The sequence below is a fragment of the Macaca fascicularis genome, chromosome 14 (assembly GCF_037993035.2).
Source record: "Macaca fascicularis isolate 582-1 chromosome 14, T2T-MFA8v1.1".
In the NCBI taxonomy this organism is placed as follows: Eukaryota; Metazoa; Chordata; class Mammalia; order Primates; family Cercopithecidae; genus Macaca; species Macaca fascicularis.
The window spans coordinates 6,457,363-6,473,315 of record NC_088388.1 but is presented as its reverse complement, the minus strand read 5'-3'; the positions used below and the strand labels follow the sequence as shown (position 1 = coordinate 6,473,315).

General features: G+C 42.3%; 1 protein-coding gene across 12 annotated transcripts in view; it reads right to left on the bottom strand.

Moving 5' to 3' along the window:
• Positions 1–203: 203 nt before the first annotated feature.
• KMT5B (lysine methyltransferase 5B) overlaps positions 204–15,953 on the bottom strand; it is a 59,612-nt gene continuing 43,862 nt past the window's right edge. For 11 of the 12 annotated variants that reach the window (XM_074013033.1, XM_045372264.2, XM_045372266.2 and 8 more), the window contains 2 exons: positions 12,631–12,827; positions 204–4,517 (listed from right to left, as the gene is read on the bottom strand). In XM_074013033.1, coding sequence (XP_073869134.1) covers positions 3,034–4,517; positions 12,631–12,827 — 1,681 coding nt within the window. In that variant the 3' untranslated portion in view covers positions 204–3,033. Of the gene's footprint in view, positions 4,518–11,370; positions 11,598–12,630; positions 12,828–15,953 lie in introns of those variants that run through there. The other variant, XM_045372269.3, reaches the window with a different exon arrangement.

The following is a 15,953-nucleotide window of genomic DNA, read 5'->3' as shown; positions in this document are numbered from 1 at the left end:
AGAAGAATGAATGTTTACCCTCTCTTCTCTTAAAAATGAGTGGCACCAGACACAAGAGGAGACCAGGGCCCAGAGAACTCAACACTCACAGGTATTGAAAAGCTTTAGAAACTGATTTTACAAGTTCTGTTTTACATGAAAATTTTGTGGAGAAAGTCACCACTTTGATTTTTTTTTTCCAGATACAGTGCACACTGGCCAAATTGTTTTAATTTCCGAATTTATTAAAATGATTAACCTCAATACTGCAAGTGCATGTACAAAATATTTGTAAAAAATGTTTTTAATGAAACGTTAAAGAACTTACCTCAAATGCTGAAAAAGTCCTTTTTCATTCTTTCAGTACAAGGAATACATTGTATCTCAAAAGTATTACAACTCAGCAAAAACAATTTATAACAGTAATTTGAAAATGATTGAAAATTGAATACTTTACATATATTTCTATGATCATCTCCTAATTCTTACAATGCCAAAATCTTAACCAATCATTGCATAAGCTCAAGCTAAGAGTTTTATTGAACGCAACCTCTTCCAAACTGGTCAACGGTGTGTGGATGTCACCATTCCACATGGTGAAGTTCTACAGCAGATCCAGAACAGTTCTGAGGCCCCTACCTTTACCAACGGAAATTAGGTTTCCCTAGAAGGCATCAACAGTGGCTGCTGAGTGCTTGTGCATACCGACTCCTGAGAGGCAGTGATCCACTACCAAATGTCACTGCTTTGAGACCCATGGGAAGGTCAGCCTCCAAAGAGGAGGCCATGATAAAATTAAAACATCATAAATAAGTTACTAAAATTAAGCTTAAAAATGAAGAAAAATGGGAAATGCATTTTGTCACTTTTTAAGATTGAAATTCCCAAAATAGCTATTGTTGGTATTCAAATAAGGTTTAAGGTTTAGTCTCTGAACCTCTTTTAAAAACAACCCAAACTAAGATGGGAATAGAAGAGGCGACCCTCTGCCCTCCAGCACCTCCAGACACAGGGTCTACCTTCATCGTCCTCAGTGGCAGGGGTTCACATTGCTATGCAGGGACCCCATGAGGGCTGGATGTGCTCTGAAAAGTGCTCCGGGTGCCTCGGACAGGTGCTCCTGAGAGGCTGTGTGGGCTGCCCTACTTCATTGGTGAAGACCTCCAGACGCAGCGAAGGGGGGTGTGGGGGAGTGTGGAAGGAGGTCTACCACATGCTTTCCAAATGCCTGAGGAGTTTGACTGCACCACAACAAACAAGGATGAGACTATGTAAGACTACAGAAGTAGTTCCTTAGAGAACCAGGAGAAAACAATCTACTTTCTAAAAATGTTCATAAGTCTTATTAATTTCTATTTGGAACCTATGGGCAATTAATAGTCTTAAGGAGTTTCATTTAAATAATATCCCCCCAAACCTGGAAACTAGTAGGAATCAATTAGTAGTAACATTAAGCATTGAGATTTTCTCCACTGGACTTTTCATTACCTTCAGATTCCTTTTAATATTTTAAGACATGGGCTACTTTCCTATAGACACTACACAAATCCCCTAAATTGATTTTTACTTAGGAACACTGTATATCAGAAAGTACATGTACACATTTCCCAGAAATAAGAGAGACCTACTGGTGTCAAACACCTGTTACAGATTTATATTCCCAAATTCTCTGTCCAATGATTTGCAAAATAATCCAGAGAAATGAAAAGAACCTGGTATGGAATATAAAATAGTAATAAAAATTTGCTCATTAAGTTAATTAAAATTAATTTCTCAAAGTGCTTCAAAAAAACAAATTAAATCTGACTCCTTTTTGTTTAACTGATAATATAGTCAAAAAAATCTGATATTTTCTTAATAAACTAACATAAGCCAAGAACTCCCACTGATGCAGTGCTTAAAACTATATATTTATAATTTCCTATTTTATTGGCATGAATATTTCTAAACTTAAAAACCTTCCTGGTAAGTTCTTTTAATTTCTTATGACAAAAATTTCTCACAACACACAAATATTTACAACATATACATTGTTTTCAGTTCTTTACATTGAATCTCAAAGACAAACTTTATAGGTTACCACAGAACAAAAGCTGTGACTCATGTTTTTATTTCATAAACTATTATAAGTTAAAGTGAATAGATTTTTTTTTAATATTCCTTGTAGCATTTTACAAGTGCAACAGAAAACTTGAAGAACCAAATTAAGATAGCTGTAGTTCATTAGATAAATGTTGCTTGTTGTCATCACGTTGTTCACAGCAAATTTTTGAAAAAATAAGCACCAATCATTCTTGCAAAGAACAATTTTATCTAAAAGGATTGAAAAGAGTTAAATACAAGGTTTTTAATTTACATGACAAGCAATAAATACGCCGTATCGAAACTCATCCCACACACTGCTACCCTCGTACGCATAATGTACTGAAAAGTGAGCTGTCACGTAGGTCATTGTATTTTTTTTTTTTTTTTTAAGAAACCAATCTGACTCCCAACCAATGGTTTGTGATATTAACAAAGGCCACAAACAGTACACCTGGGCCAGCAAACAGTGTGAAACTGACAAAACTCCAAGGGGGAAACATCTAGCAAATAAATCAAAAAGCCAAAGATCATTGCTGGTGATATTAGCATACTAGAAACCCTTAATATGCTGCTACTATGATTTGTTTTAAATTATTGTTTAGTCATATATTAAAGAGCCAGCTGATGCTCTTACAGTTAAAAAAAACTGTGTAGCCACATTACTGTTTTCAACGTCCTGTGTGGAAAGTTGCTATCACTGTACAATTTTGCTTGAGCCTTTATTTTACAACAGGGCTTTACCTCTAACTCAGAATTGCACGTAAGAAGGCTATTTAAAAAGTACGATAAAAATTTGCACAAATCAGACTTAAGAATTGAGTCAGTACGCTGTACACTTTCTACAATAGTATGCTGATAAGTGAAGGGACAATAGAAGTGCTGCCACTAAACTTTCAGTTGAGGAATAATTGACTGGAATTTTTAAATTTCTTTAAAGTAGTTATCCCAGGTCAAATGAAGACCAAGAGCTTAGGCATTAAGCCTTAAAGACTGATCTTCTCTTCTCCTTGAAGAAATGTCAATATCTATAGAGTCTTTTCCAACTATTAACCTCAATCGCTTAGCTGGAGGAAGAGGAATAAAATCGTCTTCAAAGTCATCATCATAGTCATCCTCCTCTTCGTCGCCCTCAGAAGAGGAGGAATCATCTGTACTTTCTTCCTCATATTGACTATAGTCATCCACCTCCATTCGAGACTCCAAGAGAGAAAGAGGATCACTGCAGCACACCCCATTTTCATGAAGCCCTTCTGTATAAGACCCCCTATTTTCCTCATCTCGTTTTAGTTGGATTTTTAATTTTGTAGAACTACTGCCTGATCCTGAGTTAAATCCATTATTAAGCTTTGCTACATAGAGATTGTTATCGTTGTCATGGTCTTTGCTTAACTTGATGCTTATTTTTGAAGAATTCATTCCATCATTCTCTTGGTCATTTGTCTTGCTGCTGCTATCATGACGCCTACGAAGAGTCAATTTGGGAATCCCAGAGTTATTTTCTAGGATTAACTGTGCGTCATACCTTGTGATTCGCCTCTTCTTTTTACTTTTTGCAGTTCTAAAGCTGTCTTTTGTTTTGAAGCTATCTGATGTCACAACTGAACAACCGACGGGTGAAGGAGCACAGTCTGTGTAGTTCACAGGCATGCCCACAGTGCCACTGTGCTCGCCCTGGTCAGAATGGGGCCCCATCAAATCTGGTACCGCATCGTCTTTTCCAGGAGAATCACGCACTGGAGTAGATTCCTCTATTTTCGCAAACTGTTTCACAAGTTTTCCTTGTCGTGACTTCTTTTTGGACACGCCTGTGTCACTCTTATGACACTTAGCCTCCCCCTTTTGCGCAGTCTCATGAGCCAGTTCTTCCTCCTGCACCACGGGAGCTGGCTGTGGCTGTTCCCCACTGTCAGGGCAAGGTTCCGTCACGCTGCTTTTATAGCCATCCAACGTATTTGGTTCAAGCTTGATGTCAGAGGCCGCCTTCAGATTTGTTCTTGTCCTCACTGACCGCCGGGTTATGTAGGTGCAGGGCGAGCTCTCCCCCTGCGAATGAGCACCTCTCACAGGATTCTGTCTGTGTTCTCTCGCCGCATGTCTAGTCAAGCACCCGCTGGCAACTGCGGCTTGGGCTGGTCCCTCTGGCTCCTTATCTTTTTTAATGGGCAAATTTTTATATAGAACTACTTTAGGCTCTTTCAGTACTAAGTTTCCCATTTCGAGTTTTCTTGAAGCATTCTTTTGCTCCAGCCGCTTGCAATGATTTCTCAATTTTATCTTTGAAAGTAAAGGCTTTGCAGGCTTCTTCAGTTTCTTTGGTACCCTGGAATTATTTATATGAGTTAGCTTAGATGAGGTAGAGTTGGAAGAAGCTGGAATTCTTGACATAGATTGCCTCGTTAACGTTCTGCTCTTGCTATTCTTTTTTACACCAACTGAAGATTTTCGGTTAGAAGCTGTAAGGTTAAAGAGAAAAAGGTGAAAAACAGCCTTGGTAACACCAGAGTTCAAGAAAAGAATGCCCAAACCCAGGCTATTAGCTACAGCGCGTTTAGATTACACAAACGCCAACACGGCTCCTGCTGCAGATTCTGCCGGCGCACCTGCATTCCCTGCACTGCTTCTCTTTGAAGTTCTTTTCTAATTTATGGGGCATTTATTCATTTTCGAGGTAAGCAGTTGTATGGTTAAGGAGCTTTTAGCACAGCAAGGACCTAGATTCCACTCTAAGCTTCTTAATCTGTCATGACACTGGCCCAAACAAAGGCTTTCTTCTCCTGATTTAGGAGTTTCCCACATAAAAGATTTGAAAGAAAGTTAACATTGTTTTTTCCTTTCACAGATTCTCCTTAGTCATTTAAAATGTTTCTAAAATCCATTACTCATTAACCCAAAGGAAGTACAGCACTTGGCCATTAACATAGAATAGAAATATAATACTCATGGGCTCTAAGGAACAAATACTATTGTAATGGTTTCAAACAAGAAAAACAGATCTTAGATCTTAAGAACCACATATTATCACTCTGAAAAGTCCAATCACTATCAAAAAAGAAATGCACTATTCTAAATTGTCCCCTTCAACTCCGTGAGGACCAGAAGAGGCAACCAGTGGGCTGTCAACTTAGAAGAGCTGCAAAGCTTACTTGGCCCCGTCCCTTCGGTGACTGCCCAGTGCCAACAATCACAGTGAAGGAAGATGCACGCTGCCAGAATTGTACACTCTCAGGACAAAGGGAGATCCAACTTCTTTCCTCCATGGCCAGGACAGAAAAGGGTTACAACTGACCCTAATGGTAATCACAACCTGAGTAGTGATGAACATGTTTCAATTTGAGAATGAGTGTATTCTTATCCACTGGAATTATACAGAACTACTAGGTAGAAAATATTTTTTTTTTTTTTTTTTTTTTGAGACGGAGTCTCGCTCTGTCGCCCAGGCTGGAGTGCAGTGGCCGGATCTCAGCTCACTGCAAGCTCCGCCTCCCGGGTTTACGCCATTCTCCGGCCTCAGCCTCCTGAGTAGCTGGGACTACAGGCGCCCGCCACCTCGCCCGGCTAGTTTTTTTTGTATTTTTTAGTAGAGACGGGGTTTCACCGGGTTAGCCAAGATGGTCTCGATCTCCTGACCTCGTGATCCGCCCGTCTCGGCCTCCCAAAGTGCTGGGATTACAGGCTTGAGCCACCGCACCCGGCCGGTAGAAAATATTTTTTAAAACATAAGGATATTTAGATAATTCTTTCACTACAGAATTTCTTTATGCTTACAAGTCTTGCCTACAAGGTGGATTGAGTAGATGTGCTGTCAATATAAGGAATAAAGTTGAATGGCTTCTCAAAAGGCTTCATATGTGACTCAAGCTTAAGCTGCTCCTGTAGTGTGTCTGACCTTGCCACTGACTTTCTGCTATGTTCATTTTTCCTCTGTATTGACATGCTGGACTATTATTTATAGAAGTTTATACAAGTCAGTGTCTCAATTACCTAGTTCCTGCATGTCCAGTTGAAAAACTTCTTCCTAATCAAAACACTCCATTTACAGATTTGCTAGAGAAGCCAAGATAACAAAACGAATCATCACCACCTCTCACCAGAACAGGGAGAATAAAAATAATAAAATACAGGTAAGCTCAGCACACTGCCCACCCAAGTGAGGACCAGGATCCTGCAGAGAAAGTCTCTGTCGCTTTCTACATGCCTCAGTTTGCCGGGGAAACTGCCATTCTGCCCAGCTAAGCAAGTAAGTTACCCTAAGTTCAGTTTTTATTGAGAGGAGCAAGAATGCATCACAAGCATTCCAAAAATTATCAAACCACCAAGAATAGAAGGCTCTGTACCTGAGGTCAGGAGTTCGAGACCAACCTGGTCTCTACTAAAAATATAAAAATAAGTCAGGCATGGTGGCATGTGCCTGTAATCCCAGCTACTGGGAAGGCTGAGGCAGGAGAACCACTAGAACCTGGGAGGTGGAGGTTGCAGTCAGCCAAAATCTAGCCATTGTACTCCAGCCTGGGAGGTAAGAGTGAAACTTCATCTCAGAAAAACAAGAACAAAAACAAAGAAGGTCCTGCACATACAGACTGACTCGTAAGTGGCTTCGGGGTACATAAACCAGAACGCACAGCAAGGAGATTCACGGTTTGAACCAAAAACATACTTACACACGTGGGCTGCTACCAAGGTGGTGCCCTATTTTTAAAACAGCAGTAGTGGTGAAGTTTGAATATGATTCAATTTGAGAACAAGTGATTTATTATCCACTGGAACTATACAGAACTATGTGGTAGCAAATACTTTTTTTTAAAATAAGAAATTTAGAAAATAAGAAAAAATAGGGAACTCTTTGGCTAAAGGGTTTCTTTATGCTTACGAGGCTTGCCTACAAGGTGGACTGAGTGGACGTGCTGCCAACATAAAGACACACTAGTGAAGAAAGGACCGCACTGCTTGCTTCCCTTCACTTGGCTTTCTCAGATGTGGCTACGATGATCCTTTGCTCATTCTATGCCTCTGCAAGGACCAATTTATGATCAATCTTAGTGGCTTCCAACCTTTTATTTCTCCTCTTTCCATTCCACTCTCATGATGCACCTGCAAGCACCCTTACACAACAATCACATCCATGTCCCATTCTCCACAGCAATCCCCGCCGTCTGGGTCCAGCCTGCTCCTCCAATGAGACAGCCTTTGGTGATCCGACAACTCCTTGTCGTCAAATGCAGCACACACTCTTCAGCCCTTCCCTTTCTTCATTTCTCTGAATGTGACACTGATAACCACTTTTTCTTGAGAAAACTTTTCTTCTCTTGGCTGTCAAAGAGCGTACTCTCCTGGTTTTCCTTCTCCATCCCTGGCACCCCTCCTTCATCGGCCCCCTAGACTGTTACTCTTCAGGTCTGTGCAGTCCTAGACCCCAGGTGATAAGCACCCATTCTCCCATGGCTATTACCACTTACAGGCTGACAGTTCCCAAACTCTAGCCAGACTGTCTCCTAAACTGCAGACCCAGGTCACCAAATACCGACTGTCTCTAAGCCCCTAAATGGAACTCACCATCAAGTCTCCTGACGACGTCCCCTTTTGAGGTCTCCATCTTGGCCAATACCACCACCACACGCCCAGCTGCCGAAGCAGAAAGCTGACGGCCCTCCTTGACTGCCTCACCAAGCCAATCACCATGTGCCGCGGAGTCCACCCCTGCAGTGTCACTGCAACCTGTCTACTCTTCCCTGTCTGGAACACCACAGCCTCCTGCATTGAACTATGGCAGTTTTGTTTTTCCTATTGTTTTCCCAACAATCCGTTTACCACCACATAGCCAGGATGACTTTCCTAGTGTATCATGCAGCTTCTGGGTTTTAAACCTTTCAGCAACCTAATGTCCTAAGAATGAAGTCTAAAATTTTAACCTGTGCTCACATCTTTCTTCTTTGCCTGTACTCGTCATGAAGAAAAGCCTTGACTCAAACTCCCCTCTGTCTATAGAGCTGTCTGAAAGGCCCTCTGCTTTGAATATGCTTCACTTGGCCAACTTCTCATCCCCCTGTAAGACTCAGCTTAGGCAACAACTCTCTCAGGGAGCCTCTGGGGACTTTCTCTGCAATGCCTTTCCTATGTCTTCTCAGCACCCAAGAAGCTCCTTCCTTGGTACTTATTTTTACGCTTTGGATGACTCCCATTTTACGGTGATTCTGAATTCAGCTCTCCCCATCCCATCCCTCCTTCCAAGACATTCATTGTTGACAACAGAAAACCAAAGCACTTTTATGGGTTTGTGTCTAAACTAACATAAACGCTCCATTTTTGAGCACAAAATGGGTATGTATTTGATGCTATGTATTGTATTAACACAGAGATTTCACTTACATGTTACCAATGTACTCTAAATTTTTTCGAAAAGCATTTTCTCATCAAAAGCCCTGTCAAATGGTATGCTCATCAAATCAAAAGAAAAAAAAAGGCAAAGAATATGAGAAATGTGACAAAGACGAGGGTCCAGTAGAGTGACAAGAGTCCTTCAATGTCCAAAGAAGCTGCACTGTCCTGGCAGGGGTTGAGAATTTCAGACAGTGAAGGCTAAAGGAGGAAGACAGTGGTCACAATGACAAATTAAAAGTCAATGATTTTTAAAAGTCCATCAAGAAACCAAGGACTAGGACCTAAGTGGGGTAAGCGCCTGTGTTTGAGCTTGCTCTGGCACTTACATGCCTTGTATGACTCTTCCCCTCTCGGCTGGGACAAATCTCAAATGCATGGACCTGGACTGTAATTTTAGGTGGGGGTACACATTCTTTTCAGCAATTACTACATGCTAGGTACTGTGCAAAATGGCCACACTCATCCTAATAAATGCCTTTGGAAGGAAATGCGATTAAAGCTACGTGAAAACCAAGCTCATGTGGACTACTGTGCCTAAGGTCATCCATCTGGTGAACAGAAGAGATGGGACTTGTTAGGCTTCCTGAGCATTAAAATGACTCTTATGCTGCCTGTAAGGCATACTACAGAAGAATCATGGTGTTGGCCTCAACTTATGGGTAAAGGCCCAACTGCATGGCTGTTACGGTCACTTCAGGGTATCCTCAAAATCATAAGGCAGGGTGGCACAAGACTTCCAGCCAGACAAAAGAGTTGTGAACGACACCAAAGCCTTCCTGAGTACTCAGGCTGCACTGGAAATGCGCACCATCAGCGTGAACTAAGATAATACAAGGGCCACAGTCGAGCATCTCCAGAACTTGAGGATCCAGAAAGCCTCTGACAGGACTTTAAAGACCTCGGTCTCAAGGGGTTTACTCGGCACAAGCAGCTTTCATCTGACGTGACCAGCATAGACTGCCAATGGCTACCTGGAACAGGGGGTTAGAACTCGGAAGCAGCCCGAAGGCTCAGCAGAAAACAGTGTTCAGATCAACTGATGACATCAGTGACAGGGCAAGAGTGAGAAGCAGCGCCCCAGCCTCTGCATCTAGGACAGGTGCTCCATAGTTAAGATCAACTTCTCCCTCTGGCTGATTCTTCCGGGGCTTGTCCTGACTTGTGGCACATGCAGAGACCCGTGTCTGCATCTCCACAGACTGCTCGCGAGCTTCTCTCTGGTCTCACATTCCCTATCACAGCACTAACTTCAGAGGGGGCACACCAGTCAGCAAGGCATGAGGCCTGAAAAACCAGACTCCTCCAGTCCTGGCATTATAATTCAGACGTGGGGACTGGATTTGTGAAAACGGATTCCTTGTTGTCTCTACTTCTGTATGCTAAAGCAGAGTCACACTGTAGCTCTCAAGGTACTTTCCAAAAAAGCACCTGTATGGAAGAAAATTTTCTTCCAACTACTCAAAACATTTCTTTATACATGTGTTCAAAGAAAGCAGTTCCTCTATCAGCTGCTAAATTCTAAACGAACCACAGGATAAAGACCAGCAGCCACACAGAAAAAGCACTCCACAAACACGCACAGCATGTGCATCCACCACCCTGGGAGGAGGGCCTGGCAGTGCTGGCTTTCTGGCAGGCTGTGGCTTCCAGACCTTTCTTTCAGACAGGTGGAGTGGATGGCTGAGACAAACACCAAAATAAATACAGCCTAAGAGAACACATGTAAGAACTCAAGAAACCCTATGTGAACATAACATACAATGGTCTCAGAGACAACTAAAGCCTCGAGCTCCTTCAAAGAGAGCACTGAGCCATGCCTATCCACTCTGCCCATGACCTCAGAGTTAGTCACACTGACCCCTGGATTGCTCCAATCATGCTGTGGAAAGGGAATTGGAAGAAGGCAAGCACCCCAATACCAGCAGTCACTGCAAAATGTGCACCTTTCTTCTGTAAGGCTGAGACTCCAGCTTAAAGCAATTATTCCATCCCTCCAAACTTGAAAGCCTGTGCCTCCAGTCTGTTCTGCTAACTTGTGCACCTTTCTTCTGCTGGAGCTAAGGCATAAGCTCCCTGAGGAAAGGGCCCGTCTCAAACATCTTTCTATGTCTTCAAGAACTAGCAGGATTTCAATAAGTATTTAGTTTATTAATATATATTCCCAAATATTAATTGGTTTAATAAATATTAATAAATGGTTAATTAGTATACCCAACATCTTCCAAAAATTATCTGTATTCTTATCTTTTAAACTAAGTAGTATATTGAGTTCAGTAGCTTATACACTAGTAATAAAGTTACTACTTAAGCATAAAACACCTACATCACACAGCCATTCAACATGGGCAACTCTGTGGCTGTCTCCACATACAGACGGCAGCACGAACCTAAGTGTTTTTGTTTAAAAATCACAGGTCTCTGGCCAGATGCAGTGGCTCACACCTGTAATCCCAGCACTTTGGGAGGCCGAGGCAAGGCGGATCACCTAAGGTCAGGAGATTGAGACCATCCTGGACAACATGGTGAAACCCTGTCTCTACTAAAAATACAAAAATTAGCTGGATGCAGTGGCACATGCCTGTAATCCCAGCTGCTCGGGAGGCTGAGGCAGGAGAATCGCTTGAACCTGGGAGGTGGGGGCTGAGGCTGCAGTGGGCCTAGAGTATGCCACTGCACTTCAGCCTGGGGACAGAGACTCCGTCTCAAAAAAAAAAAAAAAAAAAAAAAAAAAAAAGACACAGGTCTTACTATGTTGCCCAAGCTGGTCTCAAACTCCTGGGCTCAAGTGATCCTCCCACCTCAGCCTCCCATGTAGCTGGGACTACAGGTGTGCCACCATGCCTGGCTTTTAAGTGTTTTTATGTCTGCATTGATAAAATGGGCTTCACAAGTCTCCAGTTTCACCAAGGAACCAGACTCAGAAAACAAATGTTCGTTATGCTGCATTTATTATGAGAATCAACAGTCAACAGTTAATGATTGACTAACTCTTGTTCACTTTGGACATTAACGAAAAAGACTGGAATAGGGCTACAGCACTGCTTTTACGCTACACGGGTTATGCTTGGACTCTGACTCCCAGCAGCAGGTAGATTCAGGAATTCATGGTAGTGACATTCACCATCATGGGAAACACCTTCCCTTTTCTTCAGGATTCTCTGTAGTGGAAGAGAGCACCCAGTGTTGGGCTGAGAACATCTGAAAGTAGGGAGAAGAACCTAAAATAATCAGTATCTCAGAGGGCTCTAAGGTGCCAAGAAGTCTCACTGGACATTTAAGTGCCAACAAAGGCATACTTTCGGAATCACCAAGTCAAAACTTTCTAACTTCTGTCTCTCTCAGAGACAAGTCAGACTCAAGAGTCTACTGCTTTAGTGGCAACTACAGAAAACTGATGGTACCCAGAAAAACAGGAGCAATTAGAATGGTTCCAATATTTCAAAGCTCCACAAACAGGATGTGCTTTCCTTTGCCCATTTAGGGTTTCTTCTCTTTCCTTTCTCTTTGTTTAGTCTTCGTTCTCTTTTTCAGTTTCCATCAGATCTTGCCCCCACACACCACTGGAATCTCAGAAGTTGCTTCTTTCTCCTTTCCATCTTTACTCCTACTTTCTGGAGTAGCCAATACAGCATGTCACAATACGGCACTGTTCAAAATGCTCCTCTATCACAATTCTGAGTCTGGTACTGGTGGTCTGTTGAACTGAGTCAGTTTGTTTTGAAAAAGGTCAGCAAGCAATGAAAAGGTGGAAGCCTTGAGGCCAGAAGCTATGAATTCCCCAAGTCCATCATCTTTTCTAACAAACTGGCTAGGTACTGGAATGTACAGAGCCTAGTAATTCTACTCAGTCCTTCTGTCTTCTTGCAGGACCTAGCGACATCATCACAGTCTCTAACACCTTGAAAATGTTTAAAACATATGATGACCTTGGAACATATGACGAAGAACTCATATCCAGTTACCAAGGTATTCAAGAAAAATAGTCTAGAGGACGGTACTGAAGTTGGAGGTGGGATACCAGACTGTGCCTCTGTACTCAAATCATGTCTAGAGCCTTGAAGTGCTGCCAAAGCTCACAAGTCCCAGTCTCTCTCAGTATTTAAAAGTTTAAAACTACTGAAGCACACTTTATAAAGCAAATTGTGTGAAAATACTTTTAAAAGATATGCTTATCAAATCTCCCTTACTTACTTGCATTGTTTTTTTCCTGAGTGGTATCTGCATCAGTGTTAGAGCTGACAGATTGACTGTCTGAATTTTTGCTGCTGTCACCTAACTTTTTAAGCCTATTTAAACGTTTATCTGTTTCTCTGAGTCCATATTTGCTATTGATAACAGGAGCAGGCGCAGGCAGTCCCACTCTGGATTTAAAAGCACCAGTTCCCCGTCTGAAAGAGAAAATAGCACAGGTTAAACAAACAGAACACACTTTCTTATAATAAGCTTAACTGCTGAGGGTACTTGGCTACAGGTTAACAGATGTGATGAGCTGCTGAGGCCTTAATCACCACTGGAAACCCAAGACTTGAACTCACAAAGGAAATTAAGCATCTATATTATAAAATTAACTTTAAATCTATACTTAAAATAATAAAACAACTTGTTATGAGTATTATCAATCGTTAATAGCCTATGAGAAACTACCGGACCTTGGAAAATTTCTTTTCCTTTTTTTTTTTCGAGACAGGGTCTCACTCTACCGTGCAGGCTGGAATGCAGTGGCATGATCATAGCTCAATGCAGCGTCAACCTCCCAGGCTCCAGCAGTCCTCCCACCTCAGCATCCCGAGTATCTGGGACCATAAGAGTGTACCACCACCAGCAGCTAATTTTTAAATATTTTTGTGGAGATGGGGCCTCACTATGTTGCTCAAGCTGGTCTCCAACTGCTGGGCTCAAGGGATCTTCCCAGCTGGATCTCCCAAAGTGTTGGATTTACAGGCGTGAGCCACCACACCCAGCCCTTTAATAAACATTGCCAAATTACTTTGCCAAAGGAATAGAGTAAATCATGGTCCTACTAGCATGGTATGAGTTCCTGTTTCTCCATATCCTCACCAATGGTACATTGTACTCCTTAAATTTTGCCAAAGTGGGCCGGGCACAGTGGCTCACACCTGTAATCCCAACACTTTGGGAGGCTGAGGTGGGTGGATCACGAGGTCAATAGATAAAGAGACCATCCTGGCAAACATGGTGAAACCCTGTCTCTACCAAAAACACACACAAAAAATTAGCTGGGCGTGATGGCGGGCGCCTGTAGTCCCAGCTACTCGGGAGGCTGAGGCAGAAGAATCGCTTGAACCCGGAAGGTGGAGGTTGCAGTTAGCCAAGATTGCACCACTAAACTCCAGCCTGGCAACAGAGCAAGACTCCGTCTAAAAAAAAATTTTTTTTTTTGCCAAAGTGATGAGTGAAAATGAGTACCTAACCTTGTTTTAATCTCCTTGTTTATGGTCATTTTTTTTCCTGTGAAGCATCTCTGCATCTCTTTCTCCTTTACCTTTTTTCCTATTTGACTGTCTTTTTCTTATAAGCTTATTAGGAGCTTTTTGTTATCAGAATTTTTGTTCTTTTTTTTCCTGCGACACAGTCTTCCTGTGTCGGCCAGGCTGGAGTGCAGTGGTACGATCTTGGCTCACTGTAACCCCTGCCTCCAGGGTTCAAGCAATTCTCCTGCCTTAGCCTCCTGAGTAGCTGGAATTACAGGTGTGCACCACCAGGCCTGGCTAATTTTTGTATTTTTAGTAGAGATGGGGTTTTGCCATGTTGGCCAGGCTGGTCTCGAACTCCTGACCTCAGGTAATCCACCTGCCTCGGCCTCCCAAAGTGCTGGGATTATAGGCGTGAACCACATGTGTGTGGCTTTTGCTTTAAATTTTCTAGAGTACAATGTGCAGTACTTGTGAACATACTACAACTACTATTGTCAGTACAGCGTAGCACAGAAACATGCTTCAAACGTATCCTGGAGAGTCTAGCGCAACTCAGTGTCTGCACACGACTCCATCCACTCCATCCATTCTCGCTTCTTCAGAGAGCCTCTTCCTTTTACCCTCTGGCTCTCAGCACAGTGTGTGTCCCCTTCACTGAACTGACCTAACAGCTGGCACTGTGCTGGTCTTGTTTATCCCGCATGTACCTGGCCTAACATTAAGTAACTGCTCCGTTAATATGTAATGGATGAGGGAATGAGCTCCTAGATGCATCTTCCCAGCTAATTTCTATAAAGGCAGAAATAATTTGGTGTTTCTGAGAATTTCTTTCTTTTTTTTTTTTTTTGAGACGGAGTCTTGCTCTGTCGCCCAGGCTGGAGTGCAGTGACCGGATCTCAGCTCACTGCAAGCTCCGCCTCCCGGGTTTACACCATTCTCCTGCCTCAGCCTCCCGAGTAGCCGGGACTACAGGCGCCCGCCACCTCGCCCGGCTAGTTTTTTGTATTTTTTAGTAAAGATGAGGTTTCACCGTGTTAGCCAGGATGGTCTCGATCTCCTGACCTCGTGATCCGCCTGTCTCGGCCTCCCAAAGTGCTGGGATTACAGGCTTGAGAATTTCAAGAATATATGCAGCCAATCTTGAAATCAAACTGCTCAAACAGTCTGACAATAGCCATGGCCACTATTCTGTTCCATTTAAAAAGGACTTCCACATGTTTCTATTTCTCACACTAACCCTGTGGAGTAGGTGAGATTATCCTCATTTTCACCAGTGAGAAAAAAAAGGCTCACGAAAGAGAACTAAACCGCTCAATGAAAATGGCTATACTTGCAGTTCTAAACCAGGGAAAGAGCTGTTTCAGTGTTGGTTTGGAATCCTGAGTATGTGGTTAGGTGTTTTCAGGACCGCCTCCAAAAACTTCATCATATTTACTCTATTCATTTGTTTACCAAATATTTATCAAGGACTTACTATGCGCCAGGGTACTGTTCTGTATTCTGGGGATATAGCAGAAAATGAAACAGATACAAGCCCCTGCCTTCATGGAGCTTATATTCTAATGGGAAAATAACCAGAAACCAATAATTATAGTTAACATGTATGTATTAACTGTGTGCTATTCTACATGCTTTATAGGAAATAACAAATTTAATCTTCATATCAACCCTACAAAATAGGTTCTGATGTTATCCCCATTTTACAGATGGGGAAATTAAGGCACAAAGCAGCTAAATGACTTGCCTTACACATCACATAGCTAATGAAATGCAGAGTTGCAGGATTCCAACCCAGGCAGTCTGATTTCAGATGACAGGCACTTAACTGTTGTACTATGTTTCCTCTACAAAATGATTTTGAAGCATTATTGAACTATAATTAAACTACTTTATAGATTAAAGGGTATGCTGTGGACTGGTCAAAGATCTAACCAATGTGAATAATTTTTATGTAGAAAAAAGTAAATTTTATGTCCCTCTGCCCTGGCAAAAATTCAGCAGCACTAGGAACTGGTTTTCTGCCACACCTTTATGGTAAGGAGCCCACTCAACGCTGGGACAGAGATGGCTACGGTCGCA